General features: G+C 50.2%; 1 protein-coding gene across 5 annotated transcripts in view; it reads left to right on the top strand.

Moving 5' to 3' along the window:
- The window catches only part of LOC113882796 (O-acyltransferase like protein), a 67,736-nt gene extending 53,127 nt beyond the window's left edge, over positions 1-14,609 (top strand). For 3 of the 5 annotated variants that reach the window (XM_027525937.1, XM_027525939.1, XM_027525940.1), the window contains 5 exons: positions 2,031-2,144; positions 3,847-3,979; positions 8,262-8,448; positions 13,704-13,846; positions 14,154-14,609. In XM_027525937.1, the coding sequence (XP_027381738.1) occupies positions 2,031-2,144; positions 3,847-3,979; positions 8,262-8,448; positions 13,704-13,846; positions 14,154-14,309 (733 nt within the window). In that variant the 3' untranslated portion in view covers positions 14,310-14,609. The remainder of the gene's footprint in view (positions 1-2,030; positions 2,145-3,846; positions 3,980-8,261; positions 8,449-13,703; positions 13,847-14,153) is intronic. The other 2 variants (XM_027525938.1, XM_027525941.1) reach the window with 1 other exon arrangement.
- Positions 14,610-17,476: the final 2,867 nt, after the last annotated feature.

Below are 17,476 nucleotides of genomic sequence, written 5' to 3' on the forward strand. Positions count from 1 at the left end.
GGGGACGTGTCTGACTCCTGAGAAGAGGCGGCACGGCTTGGGCTCCAGTTCCCCAGGGAGTGAGACAGTATTTACTCGAGTGCATGTGGGTTTTTATTGGATGGCCTGACCGGATGGTTTGCCAGCCGCCCACCCACCGAAGACGATGAGTTCTCAGCACCTCTGCCCTCTAGGCCTGCTGGGAACCTGCTTGAGTGTCCCTGTGACCGAGACAGCCTTGCCCCAGGGTCAGCATCTTTCTGAGGGGCCGTCATGGGAGGAGGGTCTCAGTTCCTCACCTGGAAACCGGCGGCGCCCAAGCCTGTGACTGTGCTACTTCGTTTAGCCTCTAAATGGAAGGAGGTATAAAAGGTAGGGCTTTTTCCCCTTGGGGAACACACTCGTGTAGAATTCTAGTAATTCAAGGAGGATGGAACTGGAGGGTCTGCAAAAGGCACGATGAATTGGGACTTCCTGGTGGCCAGTGGTTAAGAACCTGCCCGTTCACTGCAGGTAGTGTGGGTTCGATCCCCAGTCAGGGAACTGAGATCCCGCATGCTTCCTGGGGGTGGTGGTGGTTGTTTAGTCGCAAAGTCGTGTCCTTTGGTGACCCCATAGACTGTAGCCCCACCAGGCTCCTCTGTCCATGGGATTTCCCAGGCAAGAGTACTGGTGTGGGTTGCCATTTCCTTCTCCAGGGGACCTTCCCTCTCAGAGATCAAACTCACATCTCCTGCATTGGCAGACGGGTTCTTTACCACCGAGCCATGGTTCAGCAAAAAAGATAAGACGTGGTAAATATATAGCCTGGTTACCATACCTGCACTGGCCTGACCCATGCATGGCAGGCATTACTAGTCAATTACTGCACCACTGAGCTAAGATGCCTCTTCCACTCCTGAGCACAAACTGAACTAGAACTGGCACTCTAAACGATGATTTACTCCCTAAATCACTATGGTGTGAAGCCAATGGCATCTCCTCTCTTCCTCACGAAGAACCATGGCAACTTCAGCACTGGACTAGGACTGCCAAAGGCAGGGTTGTGCCCGGGTGGTCTGGCATCCGTGTTGAGCATTTCTTCCACTGCAGACCCTCCTGGTCCTAACCCTCCTGATTCCCAGTAGATGCAACCAGATACTGTCTCACTCTGAGCCTCTGTCCCTACACCTCATTTCCTGCCTCAGAACCGAACCCTCTCGGCCTACATACAGAGTCCCAAATTTTGGAGGAATTAATTTTTGTGGGGCCACCTTTGACCCAAGGGGGCTAGAAGACAGTAGGAAAATGCTTCTTTCTTTCACCCCCTTAGGACAGTTTTGAGGTGCATTTCAGAAGGCTCCACAGAATGTTCTGGAAGAACTGAGCATTGACCACCATGATAGTGCCTTGCATTGGCCTTCCTTGTTCCCCTGTTCCACCCCTGCCCTCATTCTTGCCTCCGCATGAACCACCTGAACCCTGACACTGGTCAGATTTGCATTTGGGTTGGGGGGAGGATCCCCGGGTCTCCCTGTTACTCTGTCCCCCTCTGCTGTGTCTCACCTGTGCATGCCAATCATCTCGCTCCTGAATCAGTCACCACTTCTTAATTTTTATTATTATTATTATTTTTTAGTTTTCTTTTTGTCGCACCTAGTGGCATGTGGGATCTTACTTCCCGGACCAGGGATGGAACCTGTGCCCGCTGCAGTGGAAGCACGGAGTCTTAACCTGTGGACCCCCAGGGAAGTCCCTCCTCTTCAGTCCCTTTAGTGCTTCATGGGTGGCAAGGGACTTTCCCAAGCACGGTCTCGTCACAGTAAATTTCAGCAGGAAGATGAAGCTATTCTAAGGCAAGGATTTCACTGCCCAGTATTGGGCTGCTAATAAGTGCTCAAGACTGAAGTCTAACTCATGCTTTTTAACTCCAGCCCAGCTCTGGACACACTTGGCCCCAAGCCAGCCTCTCTCAAAGGCAGGCTGGCAGGAAGCACCTCTGGTTGCCAAGTCTGCCAGCCTTCAGTAGCCCCAGAGTGAGAAGGAACATGAACGTGCTCTCTTCTTTGCAGAAGTCAGCGTGCCCTTGTCCTGCTCGGGGCCATGCTGCTCCTGGCATCTTGCACCGCCTCTGCTCTGCTCACACTGGCTTACAACCTTCCCGTGGTAGCTCCGTCAGAAGCCAGGTAACCGCCGCACTTCCCAGCCCACCGGCTCTGTCCCTCGCCTCCCCTCAGGATGGCCAGGACCTCCCAGGCAGGGCTGCTGAACAGATGCCAGGCTCTTAGCCCTGTGCACGTTGGCTCCTGCGGAAATGTGGGCGGGAACTGTTCGGCCTGGATAGGAAAGTTCATTGCGTGTTTGTTTCCAAACCTCTGACTCTTTCAGCTGGCACTGGGGATCTGCTCTGAACACAGGGAGCTCTCTCTCGCCCACTGAAACGCTTCTGGGAGGAAAGGGGTGCCCCCACGTGGCTGTATGGCGTTTCTCCTCCAGTGGCGAACTGCTGCTTGGAAGCTCTATTGTGGGATGGAGAGACAGAATTTTAACGAAGTTGGGGTTGCCCCTTCAAGGTCACACGCCTAGTGAGTGGCACAGGTGTGAGCTGAACCCAGGACCTTACCCACTGCGCGAGTTTGCCTTTCCAATGGAGTATGTGTAGCAGTTCTTTCTCGGTACCAGTTGAGTGTTCTGCAGGAAAAACCGGTGAGATTTCCTGCTCATTTGTTCTCCGTGCAGCAGTCAGGCGGATGCAGATGGAAACCGGATGCTGGCAGTCATCCACTCAATCCTTCCATTGTTCTCAGGGCAGAATCCCTGCCTGGCGTCATCTGTCTCTCCCCCACCCGCTGACTCTGGACAGGTCTCAGCAGCCTCCTTCCCTCCACACACCCAACAGGCTCCCTCCTCAGGGCCCGAGACCTTGCTGTTCCCTCACACGAAAACGCTGTTCCTCTAGAATCCAGATCTGGGCAATGCAAGCTCCTTCACTCCCTACAGGTGTCAGTACGTATGTCACCTTCTCAGAGCAGCCTTCACTGACCTCCCAGGGTGAACTAGCCCAGAACTGTGCATGGCACAGAAGTGCTCAAGGGACTGACTTCCCTGGCAGTCCAGTGGTTGGGACTCCATGCTTCCATTGCAGGGGACAAGGGTTTGATCCCTGGTCGGGGAACTCAGAGCCCACGTGCCACACAGCATGGCCAAAAAGAAAAAAAAAAAAGTGCCCAAAATACATTGTTAGTGGAACAGATGAGTGGATGAGTGACTGAGCACACCCCAGGCATTTAGACCAGAGAGGCGCCATGCCCTTCCGATCAGCTTCTGTGCGCACAGCCGGGTGGCCGAGAAGGAGGCTGGCTCCTGCTTTGCCTGTGGTTCTCAACCCCAGACACAAATGAGAGTCACCTGTGGGTTGGGGGCGGTGGGGTGGGGGTGGGCATTGACATCTCACCGATGCTTCCAGCAAGCACCGCCCTGGGCCAACTGAATGCGAATCTCCAGGGCTGGGGCCCAAGCCACCCAATTTTGTGAGAGCTTCCGTGAAGAGGTTCACGTCTTTCAGAAGAGGTTCACTTCTGGGAACCACGTTTTTAGAGCTATCCTGACATGCCAGCCACTGGAAACAGCTATTTTAAAAGAACACTGTCATCACATTTCCTTGGGTCCCAGGTTGGAGGGGCCCAAGGGGGTTTGGAATTTCAGAAACCAGCCGTGGCCCAAGGCAGGATCGTGAGGGCACTCTCTGCGGACCATCACCGAAGAAGTGAACTCCTGTACTCCCGGTGTTTTTGGCTTTGCTGATTGCCCCAGTGAACGTCTGAGAGATTCCTTTATCCATGTCCAGATCAAATGTAACCTTTGGCCTCATGTCCTTGTGTTTTTCAGTGAAGAGGCAGCCGGACTGTATTTCCTGGAGTACTACACGAAGCCCTACTGCCGATATGGGCCGTTCCTCGTGGGCCTCTTACTGAGCATTTTCCTGCACCCAAACCACCAGGCAAACGTTCTCAGAACCAAGGTACGTGGCTTCCCCGCGCTGCGCTGCAGGAACGGCTCTTGATGCCAGAGAATAGGAAGAGCCTTGTCTTCTTCCCTGATTCTCCGCTTTCCTCACTGAGCTCCCCTCAGAAAGCTCCAGACCCAGCACCCAGCCGGGTGCCACCCCTTGGAGCCTTGGTACAGGCCCAGAGAAGCCTCTGACGTGGGAAAACACACCCGGTGACGTGGCAGTGGCAAGCCCCTCTTCTGGAAGGTCATGGTGACGTAGGCTGGATTTTCTTTAATAGCAAAAGCTCTTTGGCTTCTAGAAATAAGATTCTTGGTCAGATTTGATGGTTCCGTCTGCGAATCAGGTTGTGCGGTACTTAGAAAGCTGTTGCTTTACCTTCCAGATGGGGTTACTTCCCTGTGGGTAATCATTCTGGTTCACCATCAAAGGTCAGAGGTCAAGCCAGAAACCTGGTTCCTCTTGGATGCCTCCTGCCTGCCACCTGCCCTCCCCGGCCGGTCACCCACCCCGGGGCTGTTTCTCCTACTGTCCTCTCGTGGCCTTTGCCCCTCACCTTGTTCAAGCCCGTCTCATCTCTTAGCTGGACTTCTTCACTAGTTTTCTTGCCTCAGTCTGATCTCAAATCCACCCTCAGGGCAATCTATCTAAAGTACTACCTTAGCCTCAGTTCAGTTCAGCCACTCAGTCGTGTCTGACTCTTTGTGACCCCATGGACCGCAGCACGCCAGGCCTCCCTGTCCATCACCAACTCCCAGAGTTTACCTAAACTCATGTCCATCGAGTCAGTGATGCCATCCAACCATCTCATCCTCTGTCGTCCCCTTCTCCTCCTGCCTTCAACCTTTCCCAGCATCAGGGTCTTTTCACATGAGTCAGTTCTTCACATCAGGTGGCCAAAGTATTGGAGTTTCAGCTTCAACATCAGTCCTTCCAATGAATATTCAGGACTGATTTCCTTTAGGATGAACTGGTTGTATTTCCTTACAGTCCAAGGGACTCTCAAGAGTCTTCTCCAACACCACAGTTCAAAAGCATCAATTCTTCAGCACTCAGCTTTCTTTATAATCCAGCTCTCACATCTGTACATGACTACTGGAAAAACCATAGCTTTGACTAGATGGACCTTTGTTGGCAAAGTGATGTCTCTGCTTTTTAATATGCTATCTAGGTTGGTCATAACTTTTCTTCCAAGGAGTAAGTAAGTAATTTCATGGCTGCAATCACCATCTGCAGTGATTTTGGAGCCCCCCAAAATAAAGTCTGACACTGTTTCCACTGTTTCCCTATCTATTTGCCATAAAGTGATGGGGCTGGATGCCATGATCTTAGTTTTCTGAATGTTGAGCTTTAAGCCAACTTTTTCACTCTCCTCTTTCACTTTCATCAAGAGGCTCTTTAGTTCTTCACTTTCTGCATACGGGTGGTGTCATCTGCATATCTGAAGTTCTTCATATTTCTCCCAGCAATCTTGATTCCAGCTTGTGCTTCATCCAGCTCAGCATTTCTCATGATATACTCTGCATATAAGTTAAATAACCAGGGTGACAATATACAGCCTTGGCGTAGTCCTTTTCCTATTTGGAACCAGTCTGTTGTTCCATGTCCAGTTCTAACTGTTGCTTCCTGACCTGCATACATGTTTCTCAAGAGGCAGGTCAGGTAGTCTGGTATTCCCATCTCTTTCAGAATTTTCCACAGTTTGTGGTGATCCACAAAGTCAAAGGCTTTGGCATAGTCAATAAAGCAGAAGTAGATGTTTTTCTGGAACTCTATTGCTTTTTCAATGATCCAATGGATGTTTGCAATTTGATCTCTGGTTCCTCTGCCTTTTCTAAACCCAGCTTGAACATCTGGAAGTTCATGGTTCATGTATTTCTGAAGCCTAGCTTGGAGAATTTTGAGCATTACTTTACTAGTGTGTGAGATGAGTGCAATTGTGCAGTAGTTTGAGCATTCTTTGGCATTGCCTCGTGAAAAACCTATTGGTATGATTTTTGTTGATCCACAAGACCTTGAGGGCAGAACATGTTCCTATGCACCTCTGAATTTCTAGCATCTGGTTCTGCAGTCACTCAATAAATGAATGGAGGATTATTTGCTTCTCAGTGAAAGAAGGGTCAAGAATTCCCTTGCACTATTTGGGGGCCATGCTGACCCCAGATCCCCTCTGCTAGGCCCTCCTTTGGTTTGTGGAGGTCTTGTGGATGCCTCATCTAAATGTTCTAGAGATGAGGCCCTGGGCCTTGGAACGCCATGTGTTACTCATAGCAGTAACAGGAGCTAGGGCGTCATGGGAAGCAATGGATCCACAGGGGCTACGTGACTTTTCCTATAGGCTGGAGTTACGACGCTCCCTTGAAAATGCACAATCAGGTTGTACATTCTAACAGAAGGCCATCAGGGGTGCTTTGGGACTTCTCTGTGGTCCGGTGGTCCAGCATCCACCTTGCGATGCAGGGGACATGGGTTCGATCCCTTGCGGGAAGATTCCACGTGTCTCAGAGCAACTAAGCCCAGGCACCAAGACTACCGAAGCCGCTGTGCCTTGAGCATGGGCTCCACAGGAGAAGTCCCCGCAAGGAGAAGCCCACACACAGGAGCAGCTCCTGCTCAACGCAACCAGAGAAAGCCCTCGTGCAAGAATGAAGATCCAACACACGTGCGTGTGCGTGCACACACACAGACACACACCCACAAGGTGCCTTAGTGTAGTCCAGGTTCATACGCCCAAGGAGGAAATGGGTGTGGACAGAAGGGAAACCCTACGATGAGACGGGCATTTGGGAGCCGCTGCAAGGACCAGGTCAGGACCAGGGAGTGTAGCATTGGAACACAAGTCAGGCTCAGCTGGAGGAGTGGCTTAGAAGAATGAGTAGGCCAAGGGAAAACTGTCAGCCAGAAAAGAACACAGAGTCCCCGCCCGAGGCTGCTGAGGCGTGTTCCGTGTAGTAGGGGTGAGGTAAGGCAGCGTGCATTCTAAGAGCGAAAGGGACCCTAGGCTCAAAGAAGAGGCTCGAGGAGAGCTCTCGAGGAAGTTACTTCGTTTCCTGTCGCCAGAACCTAGGGCAGGAGCCTGAGACCCGAGGGAGAGCTTCTCTTTAGAGACAAGACAGTAAAGTAATAAGAAGCTGGCTCAGGTCGATGTAGATGTCACCATAGCACCTAGAGAACGGGAACAGAGAAGCAAGAGAGACCCTTGGAAGACAGGTCTGGGTCTAAAAAGATCAGTTCAGTTCAGTCTCTCAGTCGTGTCCAACTCTCTGCGACCCCGTGGACGGCAGCACACGAGGCCTCCCCGTCCATCACCAACTCCCACAGCTCACTCAAACCCATATCCATCCACTCGGTGATGCCATCCAACCATCTCATCCTCTGACGTCTCCTTCTCCTCCTGCCTTCAACCTTTCCCAGCATCAGGGTCTTTTCCAATGAGTCAGTTCTTCACATCAGGTGGCCAAAGTATTGGAGTTTCAGCTTCAGCATCAGTCCTTCCAATGAATATTCAGGACTGATTTCCTTTAGGATGGACTGGTTGGATCTCCTTTCTGTCCAAGGGACTATCAAGAGTCTTAAACCCCTGAAAAGGTCAGGTAAGGTGAAATCAAAGATCTTGAACTGAACCCAGTAATACTGATAGAATTTAACTCACAGGGCTGTTCTGTGAGCTGGAATTCTCCCATTCCTTCCGCCATGCTGTGTCCCCAGGGATGGGCGTGGCCCAGGGATGGGCTGTGTGTGGGGGGCTCTCACATTTATGGGGGCAGAACCAATCGAGGAGCCCTATTTGGTTGAGGAACAGAGTGGGAGGTTCGGAGTGGTGGGGGGTGCGACTAGAACATTACCTTTTCTTTTTAACTGTAAAAATGATTCAAAATTCACTATAAGTTGCAAAAGTAGTAGAGACCTTGTGAATCCTCGACCCTTGTTTCTCTGTCAGTACGATCCCAACTGAGACACTGATGCTGATACAATCCATCAGCTGCAGACCCACCAGTTATCATGTCTGTAGGTTTGTGTAACCACCACCACCACCATCAAGGCGCAGAGCTCCCTGCCACCACAAAGGTCACCCTCGTGTACGTGGTCACGCACCCCACTGGCCCCCACCCCGCCCCCACCCTAACCCTTCGTAGCCACTGAGCTGAACTTTCTGTTCCAGGCCAGTCTGGGCCCTGATCGAGGTTTACCAATAGAGCCTGGAAGTGACTGATGACACAGAATGTCAGGGTAGCAGGGACGACACGCAGCGGGGCCAGGGTGGGCTGTGAGCCGTGCCTCTCCTCTCCCCCAGGGGCAGGCTCTGCTGGGCTGGGGGTGCGCCCTGTCGACCCTCCTGCTAGTGGTCGCCCTGGCCTACATGGTGGATGACGTCTCCCCGACCTCATCCGGCGCCGCGGCCGTCTACCAAGACCTCCACCGGACCCTGTGGGCGGCGGCCGTGGGCTGGGTCCTGTTCGCGTGCCATGAAGGCTACGGAGGTAGGATGTGGCGTGGTGCTTGCACGGGGCTCGCACGCTGGTCTGTTAAGGGCGACGGTGTGAGAACATGTGTACACGGACGAGTGCTGACCGATGATTGACTGACAGGGACTCAGAAACGCCATTTGTCTACATATCTGGGGAAACCCACCCGTATATTCTGGAGAGGGAGGTGGCAACCCGTTCCAGTATTCTTGCCTAGAAAACCCCATGGACGATTTTCCATCCTCAAATCCCAGGAGGAGCCTGGTGGGCTGTAGTCCGTGGGGTTGCAAAGAGTCGGACACGACTGAGCGACTAACACTTTCTTACTTACCCGTATTTTCTGTTTAAGATGTTTATACCAGTTTGTACATTACATGCAGGTTCTAGAAGAAAAATCGGCAGCCTCTCCCATGAAGCTAGTTTAGAAATTAAAACAGGGACTTCCTGGTGGTCCTGTGGCTAAGACTCCACACTCATAGTTCGGGGATTCGACCCCTGGTTGGGGAACTAGATCCCACGTGCTGAAACTGTGAGCTCATATGCCACAACCGAAAGATCCTGAGTGCTGCAAGTAAGACTTAGTGCAGAAAATCAAATAAATACATTTTTTTTAAAAAAGAAAATGCTTTGTTTAAAAAAAAAAGAAGAAGAAAGAAATTGAAAGTGAGCAGGTAAGGTAATGTCATGAGGAAGAAAATCCCAGTGCTGGGACGAGAGTACTGGCTACCCCAACCCTCGTCTCTTTTCTGATCATGTGAACTAAAGAGTTACCAACACCACCTCAGCCCTTTGATAACGGGGACACTCTTTCTGTTGAGCCAGCCTTTCAGCGTAGAACAGAAAGAGAGCTTAAATGGAAAGAAAGGATCTTCTCTAGATTAGAAATGTCTGTTCAGGTCACCTGACTTTTTCCTCCTTTCCTTTCTGTTGGGCACAAGGTACTTGCTAGTGAGCTACTGTTAGTCGCTCAGCCGTGTCCGACTCTGCGACCCCATGGACTGTGGCCCGATAGGCTCCTCTGTCCCTGGAATTCTCTAGGCCAGAAGACTGGAGTGGGTTTCTGTTCCCCTCTCCGGGGGATCTTCCCGACCCTGGGATCAAACCCGGATCTCTGGCATTGCAGGCAGATTCTTTACTGTGAGCCACCAGGGAAGCCCACAAGGTGCTTGAGGTGTCAGCAAATGACCAAGAAAGGCTGGCAGGGATCCCCCAGCCAAGGCTCTGAGCTCCCCAGCTGCCTGGACACCCTGAGATGATGGAATTAGAGCCATGTGGAGACACCACACATCTGGGCCCCCTGGGAAATATCAGGATGAGTTTAAAATTTGGCCCGTGAACCCAAACCCGTTAGCCTCCAATGTGCCAGCCCCTCTCCCCACCCAAGGTGTTTGTTCAAATTGTTCCTGCACTTTCATGCATGCAGAATGCCGAGACATCTGTCCTTTAATATTTCAGTGTTAAAAGCTTTCCCTTCTATGGAGAATGATGTTACAGGGGAATCAGGCTGTGTTCTGACTGATGTATTTGCATTTACGGGTTTGGATTGCATGACCTCTATTGATGACAATGACCTGTCGACAATGAACTGTTGGCAGAGTTTCAGAAGATAAACAGCTACTCCCCTTGGCCTGGCCCAGGCCAGCTCTGATGTGCTGGAAAACATCCAGGATTCCTGTCTAATGTGACAGCCCTGTGGGTCAAAAATAATTGGCTAGATTTCTCAGGTGGCTTGCTGGTAAAGAAGAATCCACCTGCCAATGCAGAGGATGTAAGAGACGCAGGTTCAGTGCCTGGGTCAGGAAAATCCCTGGGAGAAGGAAATTCACTCCAGTGTTCTTGCCCGGGTCACCCCATGGACGGAGGAGCCTGGCGGGCTACAGTGCAAGGGGTCGCTAAGAGTTGGGAACTACTTAGCGACTAAATAACAAGTGTTTTGTTGTATATATATGTGTGTGTGTGTGTGTGTGTGTGTGTGTATATATATATATATATATATATATAGAAGCTACATCTTCTTATTCATTCATCTATTTTTGTTTGTTTGCTTGTGAGATCTTAGTTCCCTGCCCAGGAATCAAACCTACACCTTCGGCACAGAGTCCTAACCACTGGGACCGCCAGGGAATTCCCTCCATTTATCTGTTGATAGGCACTGACATTACTTTCATATCTTGGCATGGATTTTTTTTTTTTTACTGACTTAATTCTACAACTATTTTGTTTGTTCACAGGAATAGCTTGGTTCATCATTTGGGACTCACGTGGGGGCAAATGCCCCTTTTGACTATGGTTTCTACTTATTCACTTGATTGCATAAAATACTTAATTGAAAGCTCACTTTATGCCAACCACTGCTCTAGACGCTGAGGATATCACAATAAATAAGAAAAACCCCTCTCTGTAGGAGATTGCTATGGGGTAGGGGAAGCGAGAGACCAGGAGACTCTAGCAGCCTGAATAATGGTCTCCATCATTAGGTCCGAATTCCTTGGCAACTTGCAGCTGTGGTCAAGGATCTTGAGAAGGGGAGATTATTTTGGATTATTTGGGTGGGTCCTGAAAGCAATCACACGTTTCCCTATAGAGGGAGCAGAGGGAGGTTTTACGCACACACAGAGGAGCTGGTGACATGAAGATCTGGCAGAGAGAGACTTGAAAACGCTGGTGTTGATCGGAGTGCTGTGACCGGAAGCCACGGAATGTCCAGGCACCAGAGCTGGAAGAGACAAGGCATGGATTCTCCTGCAGAGCCTCCAAGGGAATGTGATCCTATCAACACCCTGATCTTGGCCAGTGATGTTGATTTTGGGCCTCTGGTCCCCAGAATGATGGGAGAACAAACTTCTGTTGTTTTAAGCCACCATGTTGGTGTAGGGTGTTACAGCAGCCATAGGAAATGAGCCCAGAGCCACATGAAGCAAATATACTCGTAGTTTATTTCAGATGCAGATAAATATGGTGAGTAAACACAAGCCAGGGGAGTTCCCTGGCCGCCCAGTTAGGACTCCATGCTTTCACTGCCAAGGATACGGGTTTAATCCCTGCTCAGGGAACTAAGATCCTGCAAGCCTTGCATCAAGACCAAAAATTAAAAAAACAAAACCAGGGGCGGGAGGGTAACTGGATTAGGGGTGCGTTTGCAAATACGTGGAACCAAAGCACTCCAGGCAGATGGAACCCTAAGGCAGAGTTCTCCAGTCTGGAACATGCTGAGTGGGTGAGGAGAACAGCAAGAAGACCAGTGAGTCAGGGGTCAAGGATCCAGGCAGGAGAGAGACAGGAGTGAGGACAGAGAAGCAGGCAGGGCTCGGGTCATGCCGGACCATCAGGGCCTCGGGAAGAACTTGGATTTTATTCTAAATGCCACGTGACATGATCTGGTTTGTGATTTTAACAGATTAGTCTAGATGTTTTCTTTTCTGTGTGTGTGTGTGTGTGTGGCTTGAAACAACAGAAATTGATTTTCTGGTTTTGGAGATGGCTCAGTAAGTGAAAAATCTGCCTGCGATACATGAGACACAGGAGACTCGGATTCTATCCTGGGTTGGGAAGATCCCCTGGAGGAGGGCAGGGCAATCCACTTCAGTATTCTTGTCTGGAGAATCCCATGGACATAGGAGCCTTGCGGGCTGCAGGTCATGGGGTCACAAAGTCGGACTCGACGAGCGGCTGAGCTTGAGCACTCAGTTCTGGAGGCTAGAAATTCAAGAGCAAGGCGTGGGCAAGGTCCTTCCGGGAGCTCTGAGGGGAACCCGTCCCATCCTCTCCTGGGTCCTCGACAGCCTCGGCACGTCGCTGTCCCATCTTCACGTGGTCGTCTCCCCGCGTCTCCTCTGTATCTGTGCCTCCTTTTCTGTTTCAAGGACAGTCTGGATGCAGGGCCCACCCTGATCTAAGATGACCTCGCCTCTCATTCCTTACCTTAATTACATCATTTCCTTCTCCAGGGCATCTTCCCAACCCAGGGATCAAACCCAGGTCTCCTGCATTGCAGGCAGATTCTTTACCGTTTGAGCCACCAAGGAAGCTCAATTCCCAATTCTGAGGTTCCAGGTGGACACAGCTTTGGGGGGAACATCACCATTTACCCCACTGCAGAGAGCCATTGGTCTTATTCAGCGAGGGAATTTCTCTTTGTTTCTATTTTAATTCCTTTAAATTCAGTAGCCACAAGGGGTCATAACTATCATATGGGACGGTCCAGTTGTAGAGGATACACCAGGTTGCAGAAGGTGAAGGCTCTGGGCCACACGGTGTTACCGCCCTTGTCCTACAGTCCAGCAGCGTATGCGCGCCTTGAATCAGAACCCAGGCCAGCCAAGGGACTCTGCACCTTGCTCTATACGTGGAAGGTTTCGTGCTCAGAGGTTGAAACCACACTAAGGAAATGAACTGGCTGTGCACTCAATATTGAGCATCTCTTACTATATGTCTACAATGGGGAGTTGAAGTTCGTTTTGTTTTTGGCTTTGGTTCATCTGTTTTAGTACATTCTCCAGGTGGCCATAGTGGTAAAGAAACTCCCTGCCCATGCAGGAGATGCAAGAGTTCAATCCCTGGGTCGGGAAGATCCCCTGGAGAAGGAAATGGCAACCCACTCCAGTGTTCTTGCCTGGAGAACTCCATGGACAGAGGAGCCTGGTGGGCTACAGCCCATGGGGTCTCAAAGAGTCAGACATGAATGAGGCAAATTATTGTTACTGCTAAGTCACTTCAGTCGTGTCCGACTCTGTGTGACCCCATAGACGGCAGCCCACTAGGCTCCTCTGTCCCTGGGATTCTCCAGGCAAGAACACTGGAGTGGGTTGCCATTTCCTTCTCCAATGCATGAAAGTGAAAAGTGAAAGTGAAGTCGCTCAGTCGTGCCCAACTCTTAGCGACCCCATGGACTGTAGCCTACCAGGCTCCTGCATCCATGGGATTTTCCAGGCAAGAGTACTGGAGCGGGGTGCCATTAGCACACACTTAAAAAGAATATGAAAAAAAAAAAAAAAAGAATATGGACTTCCTTGGTGGTCTGAGGGTTAAGACTCAGCCCTTCCAATGCAGGTGGTGAGAGTCTGATACATCGTCAAGGAACTAAGATCCTATAGGCTGCATGGCACAGCCAAAAAAAAAAAAAACCCAGAAAATATATAATGAATAAAGACCTTCTTAGAAGAAGGTTCACAGACTCAGGGGCGGGACCCAGAGGGAGTTGCAGTGACCCCCCGCATTCCCAGGCGCAGGAGGGGCTCACCGCTCCAGGATTGGTGTCTGTCCCCCCCCAGGTCTGGTGAACCGGCTGCTCTCCTGCGGCGTCTGGACTCGCCTGGCCAGCATCAGCTACGCTTGCTACCTGGTACATCCCACCCTCATCATCCTCTACAACGGGCTTCAGGAGACGCTGATTCACTACACGGACGTCAACATGGTGAGGCTGCCCCGCCCCCAGCTGGACGCCGCGTCACCCTCTGTTCTCTCCTGGAACAGTGCAGACTATTGGCTTCACTAGAAGCTTCTGCTCTGTTTATTTCTCAAAAGCCTATTGTCCTCTGTTTTATTGGAGGGGGGACTTCAGTACAGGGTAGTATCGTTCTTTCCTTCTCTTTATTTTTAATGTTTGCGGCTGTTTGTCTTACAGATCTATTTCATACAGCCAGGATGGGGCCCTTTAGGGTCCAAACACAACCGGAATCTCGTAGTAAGACTGTGTCCACCCCGTCCCTCTCTCTCTCTAGTTCTATCTCTTCTCGGGACACTGCTTGCTGACCTTCATCGCCGGGCTGGTCCTGACGCTGTGCGTTGAGAAGCCGTGTCAGGACCTGAAGTGGTGCCTGCTGAGAGCAGTGCCCGCAGGGCCAAGAGCTTCCGGAGCAACCCTGGAGACTGGATGACCCTTTGTGGGAGGCGACGAGCAAAGCCAAGGGTGACTCCGTTTACGTCACAAACGCTTGTGTTTCTTAAACAGGATGTGAATCAGATTTTGTGAATATCTATGGTAGACAAGTTCTCTGTATTTATTATATAAAAGTGTTCTGTGATAATCTGTTTAGTATTTATAGCATGATAACTGGCCCCAATGCAACTTTTTAGCAAAAAAAAAAAAATCTAGATTTTTTTTGGGTTTTTTTTTGGGTCTACATGTATTTTCTTTATCACTGATCATTAAAAAGCATCAAATGTAGTGAATTGAATATACCTTTAGGTTAAAATGCTTGCTTTTCTTGGTAAAATCACAGTTCGTCCTCTGCACATCGTAATTGTTTTTGTGTTACTATGATGCCTTCATAGACTTGTAAGTTTATTCTGGATGCTATGATCCACTGTGTACACAATTCATGGGTTTGTCATTATAGGCGTTTGAAGCCTGATTCATTTTATAAGAGGGCATATGCTATGAGTTGAATTGTGGCCCCTGGAAAAGTTAAAGGAAGTCCCAATACCCCCGTGCCTTAGCAAGTGACCTTATTTGCGGATCCGGTAATCGAGTTAAAGTGAGATCATGAGAGAGACTTCCCCGGTGGTCCAGTGGGTAAGACCCCACCTTCCAATGCAGGGGGTGCGGGTTCCAGCCCTGCTTGGGAACAACGGTCCCACATGCTGCAGGGTATGGCCAAAATTTTTAAAATAATAGTAATAAAATAAAATTAACTACCTTAAGTATGAGACTTCCCAGGTGGCACTTCCCAGGTGGCTCCAGTGTTAATCCACCTGCCAATGCAGGAGACACGGGTTTGATCCCTAGGTCGGGAAGATCCCCTGGAGGAGGGCATGGCAACCCATCCTAGTATTCATGCCTGGAGAATCCCCTTTACAGTGGAGCCTGGCGGGCTACAGTCCATAGGTTTGCAAAGAACTGGACACGACTGAAGCGACTTAGCAGGCACACAGGCACCTTAAATACATCATTGTAAAAACTGAGATCACGGGGGTCGGGGAGTGGCTGGCCTTCACCCAGTGTGACTGGAGTCCTTATGCAAAGGGGAAGTCTGGTCACAGAGACAGACGATGTGAAGACACAAGGGGGCGATGGCCGACCGCAAGCCCAGGAACACCAGGGGCTGCCAGCAACGCAGAGACTGGGCGAGGTAGGAAGGCCTCTCCCTGGCGCCTCAGAGGGAGCAGGGCCCTGCCCACACCTTGACTCCGGACGTCCCGCCTCCAGGACAATGGGATGATGCCTGTCGTTCTGAACCGAGGGGGTGGGGATAGAAGCCACATACGGGGTCACCTCCTTCTATGTTAGACGCTGTGTTGGGGGCGGTGTCTGTCGGCTAGGGCTCCTGTAACTGAGAGTCACGAGCTGCCACAAAGCCCGTGGACAGAGGAGCCTAGCGGGCTGCAGTCCACAGGGCGGCACAGAGTCGGACAGAGCGAGGGACTGACGCTTTTTTCACTTTCATCCCTACTTACATGTGTCTAACATTACTTGTAACAGCGCCTTCTGTGTACTTAACAATTGAAGGATTCATTAACACCCACGGGGTGACCAGGAGCTTCTTGGCACAGCATGCCCTTATCTGTCCTTCAAGCAGGTCTGCAAGGAAGAGCACTGCGGCGTGGGGCGGGCTGCAAACCCGGCGTCCTGTGACAACCGACGGCTGGCCTTGTTCGTCCCCAGGAGGCCCTCCCAGCCCCGGCTCCGGAGGTCTGCCCTGCTGGCAGGATCTGACCCGAGAGAGGAGCCTGACCCACCCGGGTGTGTTCGGTCTGGCCTGAAACAGGCCCCCAGGTGGCTTCCTGGCTGTCTGCTAAGTTCATCGGGTTCCTCGGGTGCCCCCTGGTGGCCGCCTCGGCACCTGCGCCCTGACTTAATTGGGCCTCGCGGGAGATCCTGCGAGGGGCGGCCGTAAAGACGGAAGGAACACGGCCGTCCCCCGGCGGACCCCAGTGGGGACGACTGTTTGGCAGTCTGATCGCCAAGTGCTTCTTTATGAGGCCGAAAACCAGAGGCCCTTGGAAACAGCTTTTCAATTACCAACAGAGACTTCGAATTTTTTTTTTTAAATAAGAAAAAATTACTCCCCCTACAATCGCAATTTCACGCAACATAAAGTAGGGATAAAGAAGTCCAGTTCTGTTCTGGCTATTGTTCCAACCCACAATTCCCTAGAATTTCACGATTTATGGAATGCGTGGACATTATTTGGATTCTGTCCTTTACGTCCTTGGGAGGGCGACTGAACAACAACAACAAAATAAATTGTAGAAAAGCATATAACGTTTATGAGACCATCGGAAACTCGAGCCCTGTCTGGGTATTTGATGATAACAAGGACTTATTAATTTTTTAATCTGATAATGGTATAGTGGTTATGCATTTTTAGAGTTCTTATCTGTTGGAGCGAACTGAAATATTTATGGACAAAATGATATAAAGGTAGTATTTATCTCAAAATAATATCATGAGGAAGCGGGAAAGATGAAACAAGATTGGCCATTTAGTAACAGTTTTTGAAGCTGGTGACAGGTATGTGGGACCTCATTATACTATTTTTGTGTATGTCTGAAGTGTGTGTAATAACAAACACATTTACAGAGGCAGAAGGATCAGTAAAGTGTCGATTGATAGGCATCTCCTCTAGTTCCTGGAATCCGCGTTTCATCCCCACATACCTGCCTGTCGCCCCCTTCTTTAGCCTTTGGTCTTTCCCAGCATCAGGGTCTTTTCCAATGAGTCAGCTCTTCGCATCAGGTGGCCAAAGTACTGGAGCTTTAGCTTCACCATCAGTCCTTCCAATGAATATTCAGGGTTGATTAATCAGCTGTACACCAATATAATACAATTTTGTTAAAAAAAAAAAAAAAAAAAAACTCCCACATTATTCCTGAAGATGCCACAGTCAAAACATTTCTACTCCTGAAAATGCCTGTGGGTTATATTTCCGTTTCCCCTAACACCTGCTGTGCTGTATCGTTGATAATCTCTAAGTTGTATGCAGCCAAGGAGAAAGCCATTTAGGTGAGGAATAGGAATACTTAGTAAAATCACAACAGTATTCATCTTTAAAAAAATAGGTCACATCAGCAATCTAGGGTCCCCGCCAATGACTCTATAGGA

Source organism: Bos indicus x Bos taurus, chromosome 24, assembly GCF_003369695.1.
Source record: "Bos indicus x Bos taurus breed Angus x Brahman F1 hybrid chromosome 24, Bos_hybrid_MaternalHap_v2.0, whole genome shotgun sequence".
Classification (NCBI taxonomy): domain Eukaryota; kingdom Metazoa; phylum Chordata; class Mammalia; order Artiodactyla; family Bovidae; genus Bos; species Bos indicus x Bos taurus.